General features: G+C 44.2%; 1 protein-coding gene across 1 annotated transcript in view; it reads right to left on the minus strand.

Annotated features, from left to right (window-relative positions):
* iglon5 (IgLON family member 5) overlaps positions 1–14746 on the minus strand; it is a 223623-nt gene that overhangs the window by 8361 nt on the left and 200516 nt on the right. Inside the window, exons 5-7 of the mRNA XM_064945475.1 lie at positions 3700–3831; positions 2787–2907; positions 1129–1280 (exon numbers count right to left, since the gene is read on the minus strand). Coding sequence (XP_064801547.1) covers positions 1129–1280; positions 2787–2907; positions 3700–3831 — 405 coding nt within the window. The remainder of the gene's footprint in view (positions 1–1128; positions 1281–2786; positions 2908–3699; positions 3832–14746) is intronic.

A 14746-nucleotide genomic window follows, 5' to 3' on the forward strand; every position in this document is an offset into this window, starting at 1 on the left:
TTATGTTTTGGATCATTGTCTTGTTGGAAGACAAATCTCCGTCCCAGTTTCAGCTATTTTGCAGACACCATCAGGTTTTCTTCCAGAATGGTCCTGTATTTGGCTCCATCCATCTTCCCATCAATTTTAACCATCTTCCCTGTCCCTGCTGAAGAAAAGCAGGCCCAAACCATGATGCTGCCACCACCACTATCGTTTTGCATTGTTGCCAAAAAGTTCAATTTTGGTTTCATCTGACCTAGAGCACCTTCTTCCACATGTTTGGTGTGTCTCCCAGGTGGCTTGTGGCAAACTTTAAACGACACTTTTTATGGATATCTTTAACAAATGGCTTTCTTCTTGCCACTCTTCCATAAAGGCCAGATTTGTGCAATATACGACTGATTGTTGTCCTATGGACAGAGTCTCCCACCTCAGCTGTAGATCTCTGCAGTTCATCCAGAGTGATCATGGGCCTCTTGGCTGCATCTCTGATCAGTCTTCTCCTTGTATGAGCTGAAAGTTTAGAGGGACGGCCAGGTCTTGGTAGATTTGCAGTGGTCTGATACTCCTTCCATTTCAATATTATCGCTTGCACAGTGCTCCTTGGGATGTTTAAAGCTTGGCAAATCTTTTTGTATCCAAATCCGGCTTTAAACTTCTTCACAACAGTATCTCGGACCTGCCTGTTGTGTTCCTTGTTCTTCATGATGCTCTCTGCGCTTTTAACGGACCTCTGAGACTATCACAGTGCAGGTGCATTTATACGGAGACTTGATTACACACAGGTGGATTGTATTTATCATCATTAGTCATTTAGGTCAACATTGGATCATTCAGAGATCCTCACTGAACTTCTGGAGAGAGTTTGCTGCACTGAAAGTAAAGATGCTGAATAATTTTGCACGCCCAATTTTTCAGTTTTTGATTTGTTAAAAAAGTTTGAAATATCCAATAAATGTCGTTCCACTTCATGATTGTGTCCCACTTGTTGTTGATTTTTCACAAAAAAATACAGTTTTATATCTTTATGTTTGAAGCCTGAAATGTGGCAAAAGGTCGCAAAGTTCAAGGGGGCCGAATACTTTCGCAAGGCACTGTATATGCATGCTTACGTATGTGTGTGTGTGAATGCTTAAAGATACTCACGGAAGAGCAGCATGCTGGCGTTGGAGGCTCCCAGCCTGTTGGAGGCAAAACAAGTGTAGTTGCCAAAGTGTTTGTCCGTCACGTTGGTAAAGAGAAGCAGTGAGCGCGTCTTCTCGTTCTTGATCCTCAGAGTGTTATCGCTCTCTACCGGCCTGATACAGAGAGAGAGAGAGGGAGAAAGGTGGGTAAGATGGAGAGAGAGGGTGGGACAAAGAGAGCGGGGGGAGGTAGATAGATAGAGAGGGGTAGAGAGAGGGGGATGAGAGAGCGACAGATGGAGAGAGAGGGTGGGACGAAGAGAGCGGGGGGAGGTAGATAGATAGAGAGGGGTAGAGAGGGGGGATGAGAGAGCGACAGATGGAGAGAGAGGGTGGGACGAAGAGAGCGGGGGGAGGTAGATAGATAGAGAGGGGTAGAGAGGGGGATGAGAGAGCGACAGATGGAGAGAGAGGGTGGGACGAAGAGAGCGGGGGAGGTAGATAGATAGAGAGGGGTAGAGTGGGGGATGAGAGAGCGGGGGAGGTAGATAGATAGAGAGGCGTAGAGGGGATGAGAGAGTGACAGATGGAGAGAGAGGGTGGGACAAAGAGAGCAGGGGGAGGTAGATAGATAGAGAGGGGTAGAGTGAGGGGATGAGAGAGTGACAGATGGAGAGAAATAACTTTGTTGATATCTGAAAGGACGTGTTAGAAGTACAGGAAATAAATTGACCTAAACCTATTAAATCAAATCAAATTGCATTTGTCACATGCGCCAAATACAACCGTGAAATGCTTACTTACAAGCCCTTAACCAGCAATGCAGATTTAAGAAAATAGAGTTAAGAAAATATTTACTAGGTCATTTGTACATGTAGGTAGGTGTAAAGTGACTATGCATAGATAATAAACAGCGAGTAGCAGTAGTGTAAAAACAAAGGGGTGTGGGGGGGGGGGGAGGGGTCAATGCAAATAGTCTTATGGCGGGGGTTTGAGCCTTTTGGACCTAGACTTTGGACCTAGACTTTTTTGGGCCTTCCTCTGACACCACCTAGTATATAGGTCGTGGATGGCAGGAAGTTTGGCCCCAGTGATGTACTGGGCCATACGCACTACCCTCTGTAGCGCCTTACGGTCGAATTCCGAGCAGTTTTTATACCAGGCCGTGATGCAACCAGTCATGTTGACCAGTTTTAAGGTCTTGCTCACATCAGCTACGGAGAGAGTGATCACACAGTCGTCTGGAACAGCTGGTGCTCTCATGCATGCTTCACTGTTGCTTGCTTCAAAGCGAGCATAAAAGGCCCGTCTGGTAGGCTCGCGCCACATCCGACGAGCATCAGAGCTGGTGTAGTAGGATTCAATCTTAGTCCTGTATTGACGCTTTGCCTGTTTGATGGTTCGTCTGAGGGCATAGTGGGATTTCTTATAAGCGTCCGGATTAGTGTCCCGCTCCTTGAAAGCGGCAGCTCTAGCCTTTAGCTCAGTGCAGATGTTGCCTGTAATCCATGGCTTCTGGTTGGATATCGATGCGCTTATTGATGAAGCCGGTGACTGAGGTGGTATACTCCTCCGTGCCATTGGATGAATACTTGAACAAATTCCAGTCTGTGCTAGCAAAAAATCCTATTAGAGAAAAATTGAAGGAAAAGGAGGAGAAGGAGGAGGTATATTTCTTACCTGCGGTCGTCTCTGTACCACTCAAAGGAGGCTGTGGGTACTGCCATTGCCTCACAGCGCAAAATGGCCGTCTTTCCCAGCTGGGCTGGCATGTTCTTCACGTCTGTGATCATGGGAGGGTCTGAACAAGGAAGAAGGAGGGAGAAGTGAGAGAAATGTTTAACATATGTACACAACGATAGTGATTAAAAGTTAAGCTCAGACAAAGAAAGGCTCAGGGACCTTCAAGGTCGAGAAAGGTTGACGTTGATAAATACACGGCATATAAAATGATTAAGACATACAAACGTTTTAGAACACCTACTCATTCAAGGGTTTTTCTGTATTTTTTTAAATATTTTCTACGTTGCAGAATAATAGTGACGACATCAAAACTATGAAATAGCACATATGGAATCATGTAGAAACCAAAAAAGTGTTCAACAAATCAAAATATATTTTATATTTGAGATTCTTCAAATAGCCACCCTTTGCACACTCTTGGCGAGTGGTTTGTTGATGTCAACATTGCAAATAGAGTGCCCCATGGACGCAGTGGGGTTATTGTATGGGCAGGCATAATCTACGGACAACGAATACAATTGCATTTTATCGATTGGCAATTTGAATGCACAAAAATTCCATGACGAGATCCTGAGGCCCATTTGTTTTTAACGGTATCTGTAACCAGTCATGTGAAATCCACAGACTAGGACCTAATGAAGTTAATTCAATTGACTGATTTCCTCATCTGAACTGTAACTCGGCTAAATATTTTAAATTGTTGCATGTTGCGTTCATATTTTTGTTCAGTATAGTATTATCTTATGGGAGGTATACCATGTGTGGGATGTCTGTGTCTGTGATTGTTTCGTTGTCTGTCTGTGTGTCTGTGAGTGCATGCATGTGTTTTGTGGTTTGTAGGGACACTCACAGTTGACGGTGACCTTGACCTTGCGTATGTCGGGCTGCGTCACTCCGTTGTTAGTGATGCACTCAAACTCCTCCGCCTGATGCCGCTTGATCTCTGTTATGTCCAGGAACTCCCCCTCACTCATTAGACCATCTGATTGGACAAAGGACAGGGTCAAATGATAGAGGTCAGAGGTCATCACAGGCTGAAATGTGAGTTTTTTCAGGGTCGATTAAATCAATTAGTGTTAAAGTATCCATTTTTGCCCGCTAGATGCCACTGTTGCTAATACTGCCACCACACACAAATAACTGCAATAGTGTTGCGCTCTACTTTCTGGAGAACAGAGTTTTGAAATCAGTGGAATGCCCGGTAGAAGCAGAGTATGATAGCTAAGGAGATTCTAGAGTTTGATTGCAAATATGTGAATGAGGTTGAAAAAAGAAACCCCTGTCTACAGTAAAAAGGCAAAATCGGCGCCATCATTCATTGAGTCAGATGGCTCATTCATCACAAAACCCACTATGTTGCCAACTACTTCGATTAATTTTCATTGGCAAGATAAGTAAACTTAGGTATGACATGCCAGCAACAAACACTGACAGTACACATCCAAGTATATATGACCAAATTATGAAAGACAAGAATTGTACTTCTGAATTCCATAAAGTCAGTGTGGAAGAGGTGTTGTCTTTCAACAATGACAAGCCACCGGGGTCTGACAATCTGGATGGAGAATTACTGAGGACAATAGCGGACAATGTTGCCACTCCTATTGGCCACATCTTCAATTTAAGCCTACTAGTTAGTGTGTGCCCTCAGTCCTGGAGAGAAGCTAATTCCGCTACCCAAGAATAGTAAAGCCTCTCAAATAGCCGACCAATCAGCCTGTTACCAACCCTTAGTAAACTTCTGGAAAACATTGTGTTTGACCAGATACAATGCTATTTCAGGGTAAACAAATTGACAACAGACTTTCAGCACACTTATAGGGAAGGACACTCAACAAGCACAGCACTTACACAAATGACTGATGATTGGCTGAGAGAAATTGGCTTTTGACATTATCGTCTGCTGCTGGAAAAACGTATGTGTTATGGCTTTACACCCCCTACTATAATGTGGACAAATAGTTACTTGTCTAACAGAACACAGAAGGTGTTCTTTAATGGAAGCCTTTCAAACATAATCCAAGTAGATTCAGGAATTCACTAGGGTAGCTGTTTAGGCCCCTTACTTTTTTCTATCTTTATATACGACACGCCACTGGCTTTGAGTAAGGCCATTGTGTCTATGTATGCGGATGAGTCAACGCTATACACGTCAGCTACTACAGCAATTGAAATGACTGCAACACTTAACAAAGAGCTGCAGTTAGTTTCCGAATGGGTAGTAAGGAAAATGTTTGTCCTAAATATTTCCAAAACTAAAAGCATTTTATTTGGGACAAATCATTCACTAAACTCTAAACCTCAACTACATCTCGTAAATAGTAATGTGGAAATTGAGCAAGTTGAGGTGACTAAACTGCTTGGAGTAAACCTGTATTTTAAACTGTCATGGTCAAAACGTACAGTGCCTTGCGAAAGTATTCGAAAGTATTTGCCACATTTCAGGCTTCAAACAGAAAGATATAAAACTGTATTTTTTTGTGAAGAATCAACAACAAGTGGGACACAATCATGAAGTGGAACGACATTTATTGGATATTTCAAACTTTTTTAACAAATCAAAAACTGAAAAATTGGGCGTGCAAAATTATTCAGCCCCTTTACTTTCAGTGCAGCAAACTCTCTCCAGAAGTTCAGTGAGGATCTCTGAATGATCCAATGTTGACCTAAATGACTAAATGATGATAAATACAATCCACCTGCGTGTAATCAAGTCTCCGTATAAATGCACCTGCACTGTGATAGTCTCAGAGGTCCGTTAAAAGCGCAGAGAGCATCAAGAAGAACAAGGAACACACCAGGCATGTCCGAGATACTGTTGTGAAGAAGTTTAAAGCCAGATTGGGATACAAAAAGATTTCCCAATCTGATTTCTCTTCACAGTCCCAAAGTCTAGAACAGGCTATGGTAGGCGCACAGTACTAAACTCAGCAAAAAAAGAAACGTCCCTTTTTCAGGACCCTGTCTTTCAAAGATAATTCATAAAAATCAAAATAACTTCACAGATCTTCATTGTAAAGGGTTTAAACACTGTTTCCCATGCTTGTTTAATGAACCATAAACAATTAATGAACATGCACCTGTGGAACGGTCGTTAAGGCACTAACATCTTACAGACGGTAGGCAATTAAGGTCACAGTTATGAAAACTTAGGACACTAAAGAGGCCCTCCTACTGACTCTGAAAAACACAAAAAGAAAGATTCCCATTGTCCCTGCTCATCTGCGTGAACGTGCCTTAGGCATGCTGCAAGGAGGCATGAGGACTGCAGATGTGGCCAGGGCAATAAATTTCAATGTCCGCACTGTGAGATGCCTAAGGTAGCGCTACAGGGAGACAGGATGGACAGCTGATTGTCCACGTAGTGGCAGACCACGTGTAACAACACCAGCAGTAACACACCGTAATAGGCTGAGAGAGGCTGGACTGAGGGCTTGTAGGCCTGTTGTAAGGCAGGTCCTCACCAGACATCACCGTCGACTATGGACACAAACCCACCGTCGCTGGACTAGACAGGACTGGCAAAAAGTGCTCTTCACTGACGAGTAGCGGTGGTGGGTGGTGGTCGGGTTCGAGTTTATCGTCGAAGAAATGAGCGTTACACCGAGGCCTGTCCTCTGGAGCGGGATGGATTTGGAGGTGGAGGGTCTGTCATGGTCTGGGGCGGTGTGTCACAGCATCATTGGACTGAGCTTGTTGTCATTGTAGGCAATCTCAACATTGTGCATTATAGGGAAGACATCCAACTCCCTCATGTGGTACCCTTCCTGCAGGCTCATCCTGACATGACCCTCCAGCATGACAATGCCACCATCCATACTGCTCGTTCTGCGCATGATTTCCTGCAGGACAGGAATGTCAGTGTTCTGCCATGGCCAGCGAAGAGCCCGGATCTCAATCCCATTGAGCACATCTGGGACCTGTTGAATCGGAGGGTGAGGGCTAGGGCAATTCCCCCACAGAAATGTCTGAACTTGCAAGTGCCTTGGTGGAAGATCTCACAGCAAGAACGGGCAAATCTGGTGCAGTCCATGAAGAGGAAAAGCACTGTAGTACTTAATGCAGCTGGTGGCCACACCAGAAACTGACTGTTACTTTGGATTTTGACCCCCCCCCCCCTTTTGTTCAGGGACACATTATTCCATTTCAACAACGGGGAGTGTGAAGAGACACACACACAGTTACAAACACATGCATACTCATACATTGTGATATTGTTGTATGGTGGTATTAAACATTTTGTATTGTCGATATGAAGTGGTGTGATAATGTTATATGATGTACTGTTTCATCATTTGTTTAATGTGTAATGTAAGTGCTTTAATATGTTTTGGACCCCAGGAAGTAAAAGTAATGGGGATCCTAATAAATACAAATACCTCTTTAAACTAAGTGCAACCGTGGCATCCGTGACAGAGAGGGAGAAGCGTTCATCCATGACTACAGGCAAGAGCGTCAAGCTAGGCTCATTTTCAGATATTATACTGTACCAGTCAAACTTCTGGACACAACTATTCATTCAAGGGGTTTTCTTTATTTTTTTACAATGTAAAATAACAGTGAAGACATCAAAACTATAAAATAACACATATGGAAACATGAAGTAACCAACGAACTGTTAAACAAATTATTCAAAGTAGCCACCCTTTGCCTTGATGACAGCTTTGCAAACTCTTGGCATTCTCTCATCCAGCTTCACCTGGAATGCTTTTCCAACAGTCTTGAAGGAGTTCCCACATATGCTGAGCACTTGTTGGCTGCTTTTCCTTCACTCTGCAGCCCAACTCATCCCAACCCATCTCAATTGGGTTGAGGTCGGGTGATTGTGAAGGCCAGGTCATTTGATGCAGCACTCTTTCACTCTCCTTCTTTGTAAAATAGCCCTTACAGCATGGAGGTGTGTTGGGTCATTGTCCTGTTGAAAAACAAATGGTTGTCCCACTAAGCGCAAAGCAGATGGGATGGCGTATCGATTCCGAATGCTGTAGTAGCCCTGCTGGTTAAGTGCGCCTTGAATTCTAAATAAATCACTGACTGTGTCACCAGCAAAGCAACCCCACACCTCCTCCTCCATGCTTCATGGTGGGAACCACACATGAGGAGATCATCCGTTCACCTACTCTGCGTCTCACAAAGACATGGCGGTTGGAACCAAAAATCTCCAATTTGGACAATATATTTTCCAGATAGACTGACCTTCTGACCTTCAGATAGTCTTAATATAAGGATGGACTGTCATTTCTCGTTGCTTACTTGAGCTGTTCTTGCCACAATATGGTCTTGGTCTTTTACCAAATTTACCAAAAATCTTCTGTATACCACCACTACCTTGTCACAACACAACTGATTGGCTCAAACACATTAAGAAGGAAAGAAATTCCACAAATTAACTTTTAACAAGGCACACCTGTTAATTGCAATGCATTCCAGGTGAACACCTCATGAAACTGGTTGAGAGAATGTGCAAAGCTGTCATCAAGGCAAAGGGTGGCTACTATGAAGAATCTCTTGATTTGTTTAGCACTTTTTTGGTTACTTTATGATTCCATATGTATTATTTCATAGTTTGTATGTCTACACTATTATTCTACAATGTAGAAAATAGTAAAAATAAAGAAAAACCCTGGAATGAGTAGGTGTGTCTAAACCTATGACTGGTACTGTTCGTTTTTAATTTAGTAAGAAAGTAATTTTCATTGTAAGTTAAAGCGTACTGTTAGCCAGCTAGCTAACGTTAGCTGGCTGGCTCACTAGCTAACATTACATGTATGACCTGTGTAGTAATATTATTTGTATCTCAGAGCCATTTGCATTGCTAGTTATAGCCTAACGTTAGCAAGCTAGTTAGCTAACATTGAATCTAGTTGGTTAGCTACCTGCAGGTTGATGCAGCGTAGTAACATTATGAGTTGGGATTATGGTTCCTTTTGTAGCTAGTTAGCTGCATGTCTAAACAAAATATTCCACTATGCAAGGTACCATGTCACTGTACCGTTTACACATTCTGTTTTCTGTGCATGTGACAAATAACTTTGATTTGATTTGATACAGTGTGTGTTTACCAGTGACGGTAATGTGAAGAACAACATGACCTGCATTAAAGTCAAATTAGATTATAACGTTAGGCCAACGAGACAGTGTCCAAACTCAAAAATTCTCTGGTAGAATGCCCTGCTTTTATTTTGTCACACTCACAACCATAGGCTATTTTCTGTAATTTGCGTTCCGCTAACTTGTTGTTGTGAGTTTATTTTCTTGTAATTTAACATTAGCTTGCTAGCTAACAAGCTAGAAATGAACCAAAGTGTTGTTAAGAAAGCTGCTTTAAGTTGCCTGGTTAGTAAATACATTTTTAAACTGATGGGTTTATTGGTGTTAAAATACACCAGTTATGCTATTTTGGACCACCAGGCTGCCGATGTCATGTATGTGATTCCTTAAAGAGATGGGTGGGGCTAAGGCTTAAGGGGGTGTGAACAATGCTGAATGGGTGCTGACAAAGAACTTTACAGTACGTGTACAAAAACATTCAAGGGCTATTTTCTCAAAAGTGGGGTTACAAGTTGATCAACTTTCAAAGCAGCATTACTTTACCATTCAATCAATCAAATGTATTTATAAAGCCCTTTTTACGTCAGCCGATGTCACAAAGTGTTACTCAGAAACTGGAGTGTATGATATACCATTGTGCTTGCTCTGAGTTACGACTTTTGTCCTATGCAAAAAACACAATTTTAAATGTTGCTACTTAAGACCGAATCGAGCCGGTCGGTCACAAATGGATCACAATATTGTCTTTTCAACTTTGGGTAGAAAACCAATAGCTTTTGCTCATGACGAGATGAAATGTGGCAGCAGCAGGAACAGCAGCATCAAGTGGGAAAAACTTGGTTCTTCACAATAATTTATGGTAAAGAATACAAGCTATTTTCTCTGAACAGGGGAATAAAACCATCAACAGATTCACAAAGGTTGAAGAAGCAATACTCCAAGCGCAGCTCCGTACTACTTGTCAGACATAGAGAACTGATACTGTATACTGGTTGTTGGGTTGGGATTGGTGCGGGGTGTGGTAGGTCTATGGGTGACTGGTCTGTGGATGATTCCTCATGTCTTACTCATTGTTAGAAATAATTATGGTCCAAAATGGATGTTAGGTACTATATTTATTGAAAATTATATGAATCCTATAAATTAAAAGGGCCAATCAATTAGCTTAATTTCTCAGAGATCAAATTATATTGCTTCCATTTGGTGCCTAATGAACACGACCCAGGTGGAAAATAAAGTTGCCCGAGATGCTGATTTTATGGTCAGTTTGGGGGTTTTGCCAGGTTAGGATTGGAGGAGGTGGAAGCTGTTCCTCGATCTGTGTTGGAGTTACTGAATGTCCGTGAGCAACAGATAAGCAGATAGTGAAGCTAGGGACTGAGGCTTGACAACAATGTTACATCACTACTTCACAAAGCCTCAATAGAAATAAGTAGGTATTTATTTCTAAACGTTGGCCACACCAAACTTGACAGGGGTAACAGTGTGTGCGTCACTATGCAGTAAGAACAATATGGGGCTGTTATGTGGCATTGACAAAACTCCCTAGTGCCCTGACAAGCGAATTAGTCTGTCTCACACTTCAGCAGCCCTCGTTTTCCTCTGGAGACGTGACGACAAAAGTCTTTACTGAGTCAAAGAGGCCGGCAGGCTAGAATATATTGGCTTTATCCGCGTAAGGGAATGGATGCAGAGGGGTTATTAGAAGGACAGCGACGAGAGGGAACGTTGAGGAAACGTTTCCCCATTGTGTGTCTCCACAAAGCCAGCTGTCTGTCTGGCAGCCTCCGAGCTCCAACACCATTAAGCTTTTCTCCCATTTTCCCCATTAAAGAAGCCAGGCTGTGGAACATGACATAGTACATAATCTGTCTGCTAACAAGGAAATCCACAGCTTAAATTGCTGCTCAGTTATCATAATACAAAAATGTAAAAGCCAGCCAGTCAGTGGACCACTGGCCTCCACACACACACATACACACACACGCACACGCACGTGCGCACACACACACACACACGCACACACACGCAGTGTTGTCGAGCAACCCCCCCCCCAGCCCCCCATACACACATGTGCCTGCACCCGGGTAACAACTGACGCAAGACACTCTAAACGGTAGCGATAATTCCTGTCAGAGATTAGCGCGGAGGTTCCAATTGAAGATTATACTGGGGGATTATTAGCTGCGGCTACTGAGCTGGAGATGATTATCTGCAGCTGCTGCAGTGGCGGTACAGCCTGCCGCCCGCCACCCTGTAGCGAGTAGTGGCAGCGGTGGCGAGACGCGCTGGGGGTTTACAGCAATGTTATTCACTCATAACATTAGCCTAATACATTTGGCTCCCCTGTGACATCTCCGTTGACGCTGGCTGAGCACCCACTCTGCCCCTGGGGAAGAAGGGAAGGCAAGGGAAGGGACAGAAGCCAGAGATCCAAATTACTGAGACACAACCAGGGCTGCCGAAGACATATTTAAAGAGACTGGCCTAATATATTATAGACGGCTTCTAGAAAGGAGGGAGAGAGAGAGAGAGAGAGAGAGAGAGAGAGAGAGAGAGAGAGAGAGAGAACTACAAAAAGAAACAGAGAAAAGAACGATTGGTCGAAATCTAAATAAAGAGAAAGTGAAGTCCGGTCGGGGTATTTCATGTGCACTTTTGTGACTAGTTTCATTCTCAGCAGCTGTATGATGTAATGTGTCAGAGCACAGCATCCTCCTTACCCCTCCCTTCATTCCCTGCTTCCCTCTGACTTATCGCTGACCGTTCCTACCACAGCGAGATCATATCAGGGAATCAGTCAGTGAATTTTCATGAATTTTCTCTCACAATGGCCTGTAAAAAAAAAATCTGCATTTTTTTATTTGATCTTTATTTAACTAGGCAAGTCAGATAAGAACAAATTCTTAGTTACAATGACGGATTACCAAAAGTCAAAAGGCCTCCTAAACAGTTCCCTATTCCTTATTTAATGCATCACTTTGTCCAGGACCCAGAGGACTCCCCTCGGGCTCTGATTAAAAGTAGTGCACTATATAAAATATGGGGTGCTTATATTTCTCCTGTTTCACACATGTACAAGTATGAAATGGAAATGTGTTGTCTGCTCATCCCACTCCCCCTAAGAATCAGGTCATGGCCAGCGATTAGCCACTATTGACAGTGACCCTGGAGCAATTAGGGTTAAGTGCCTTGCTCAAGGGCAGATTGACAGATTGTTCCACCTAGTTGGCTGGGGATTCTAACAAGCACTCTTTTAGTTACTGGACCAATGATCTAACCGCGAGGCTACCTTCCACCATACAGCAACTGAAAGGTTGCATGTTTGATGCCCTACTCTTGAGCAAGGCATTGCTTCAGGGTTGCTGTCAATAATGGACATCCCTTCCTCTTTATTTCAATTTCGACCACTCGTTCTCTTTCTTTTTTTGTCTCTCCGTTTCCCTCTTTCTCTGTTCATTTTTGTCTTCCTGTTTCTCTTTTCTCATTTCCTTTCTCTCTTTCTCTCTCTTCTACATTCTCTATCTTTCCCTCTCTCTCTCTCGCTCTCTCTCTCTCGCTCTCTCTCTTTCTCGCTCTCTCTCTCTCTCTCTCTCTCTCTCTCTCTCTCTCTCTCTCTCTCTCTCTCTCTCTCTCTCTCTCTCTCTCTCTCCTTTCTAGAAGCTATAATATATTAGGCCAGTCTCTTTAAATATGTCTTCTGCAGCCCTGGTTGTGTCTCAGGGATTTGGATCTCTGGCTTCTTTCCCTTCATCCCCAGGGGCAGAGTTGGGTGCGCAGCCAGCGTCAACAGAGATGTGTGGGGGTGCCATTTCAGACGCAGGCCTGGACTCCCACCACCAACCAAACACTTAGAATAGACCTGCGGGGAAAAGAGGAAGCCAGACGGATGGTTGAAAGGAAATAGGTCAAAGTTTAGATCTGCCCTGCAGTGAAACTGTAGTCCATTTCCCTATAGGACGTTGACACTTTATGAGCACTGAGCAGTCAGAATCATAACTCAGACAACTGAGTTATATTGCAGTGGAGTGGTCCTGTCGCAAATGTGGTCTGGTTCTTTCTAGCTCCATCAGCAGTAGTCGAGCATCTGGCAGGCATTGTTTGTTTGACTGAGACCATAGTGAATGGAGTCTGATGCGATGGAGTGGGTGGGCCAGAGAGCATCGATGTGGCGTGCTGTTTGGCGATTAAGTGAGGAGTGTGTGAGTGAGGGCATTTGTCTGTGTTAATGTGTGTGTGTGTGTGTGTGTGTGCGCATCTCATCTAATGGATGAGATGTCCAATGATAAGAGCTTGATGTCTCAGATTTAATGGGGGTTCAGGTGATGTCTGTGAAAGAGTGTGAATGGGGGATTGAGATGGTATCAGTGAGAGATAAAGTGGGCAGGAGCAGTACTAGGAGCAGTGTTTACACGTCTGGGTTGTATTCATTAGGCATCCATTGGAAGAAAATGGACTGACACAGGGAGGGACTACCTGTTGTTTTCCGTTGCAAAATGTTTTAAAACTATTTCTGTTGCCAGCTCTAATGAATAAGGGCCCTGGTGACCAGGGGAAAGATGCCCCCGCGGTGCCACCATGCCAGGTGCAGATTGTCTTAAAGTTGTGTGTGTCTACACCTATGTAGGGGTCCCACTGTAATCTATCCACCGATGCAGTGCCTGAATAGAGTGACAGGTGCATTGTCTTGAAGGTGTGTGTCCCGACTCCCTCCACCCAGGCGGGACACCCCACTACCACCTTGTCTCCCACCCACTGCAGTGTCTGAATAGAGGGACAGGTGCATTGTCTTGAAGGTGTGTGTCCCGACTCCCTCCACCCAGGCGGGACACCCCACTACCACCTTGTCTCCCACCCACTGCAGTGTCTGAATAGAGGGACAGGTGCATTGTCTTGAAGGTGTGTGTCCCGACTCCCTCCACCCAGGCGGGACACCCCACTACCACCTTGTCTCCCACCCACTGCAGTGTCTGAATAGAGGGACAGATGGTTCGCAGCTTCTCACTGTTTCTCTAGGCTTCTCTTCCCCCTCCCTCTTTCCTCCCCATCACCACTCCCCCAGCAGCCCATGGCTTCGCTGCAGTGACTCCCACAGAATAACAATGCCGCCATATCTCACACTGCAAACTGAAGGGGTGTGTGTGAGGGAACGAGGGAGGGCGAGTATAGTGATGACAAGGAAGAACTGCTGTACGTCTGCAGTCAAGCACAGCAAGTGGCTGTAATGTACTTTAAGGGCGTGTGTGTGTGTGTGCGTGTGCGTGTGTGTGTGTGCGTGCGTACGTGTGTGCGTGCGTGTGTGTGTGTGTGTGTGTGGTGTGTGTGTGCATGTGTGTGTGCGTGTTTGTGTTATCAGGCCATAGAGAGGAGATGGAGCAGGACTCCCAGCTACTTCCAAGCTGTTGCACCCCCAGCAGGTCACTGTAACACAGTGTAACACCGTGCTAAACCTATCTAACGCCTAGCAGGGTAACCTCAACATGCTCAACACATTCTATGAGATGCATCAGCATGAAATAAATCATTTAAAAGCTTACCATCGACGGTGGCAGACATGGTAATAGGATAGGAATCATTTCACGAAAAAATCTAAACGGATATGACTTAGCTTGTTAGACGTTTTATCACGACCACCCTCGAAACCAATGTATAAATAGTGTTCTAATGACAAACATCATTTTTAGCATTGTTGACATGGTGAAGGCGGTGACAGTGAGGATGGTGGCAGATGCTGATGATTGTGGCTGGCATGCATTATTTGTGGATAATTATGTGTGATGTGATGTGTGGGTGGGTGTGTGGTGTGTATGAGAGGGAACTAGCAGCGACAGCTTGGGTGTGATGGA

This window comes from Oncorhynchus masou, chromosome 29 (genome assembly GCF_036934945.1).
Source record: "Oncorhynchus masou masou isolate Uvic2021 chromosome 29, UVic_Omas_1.1, whole genome shotgun sequence".
Classification (NCBI taxonomy): domain Eukaryota; kingdom Metazoa; phylum Chordata; class Actinopteri; order Salmoniformes; family Salmonidae; genus Oncorhynchus; species Oncorhynchus masou.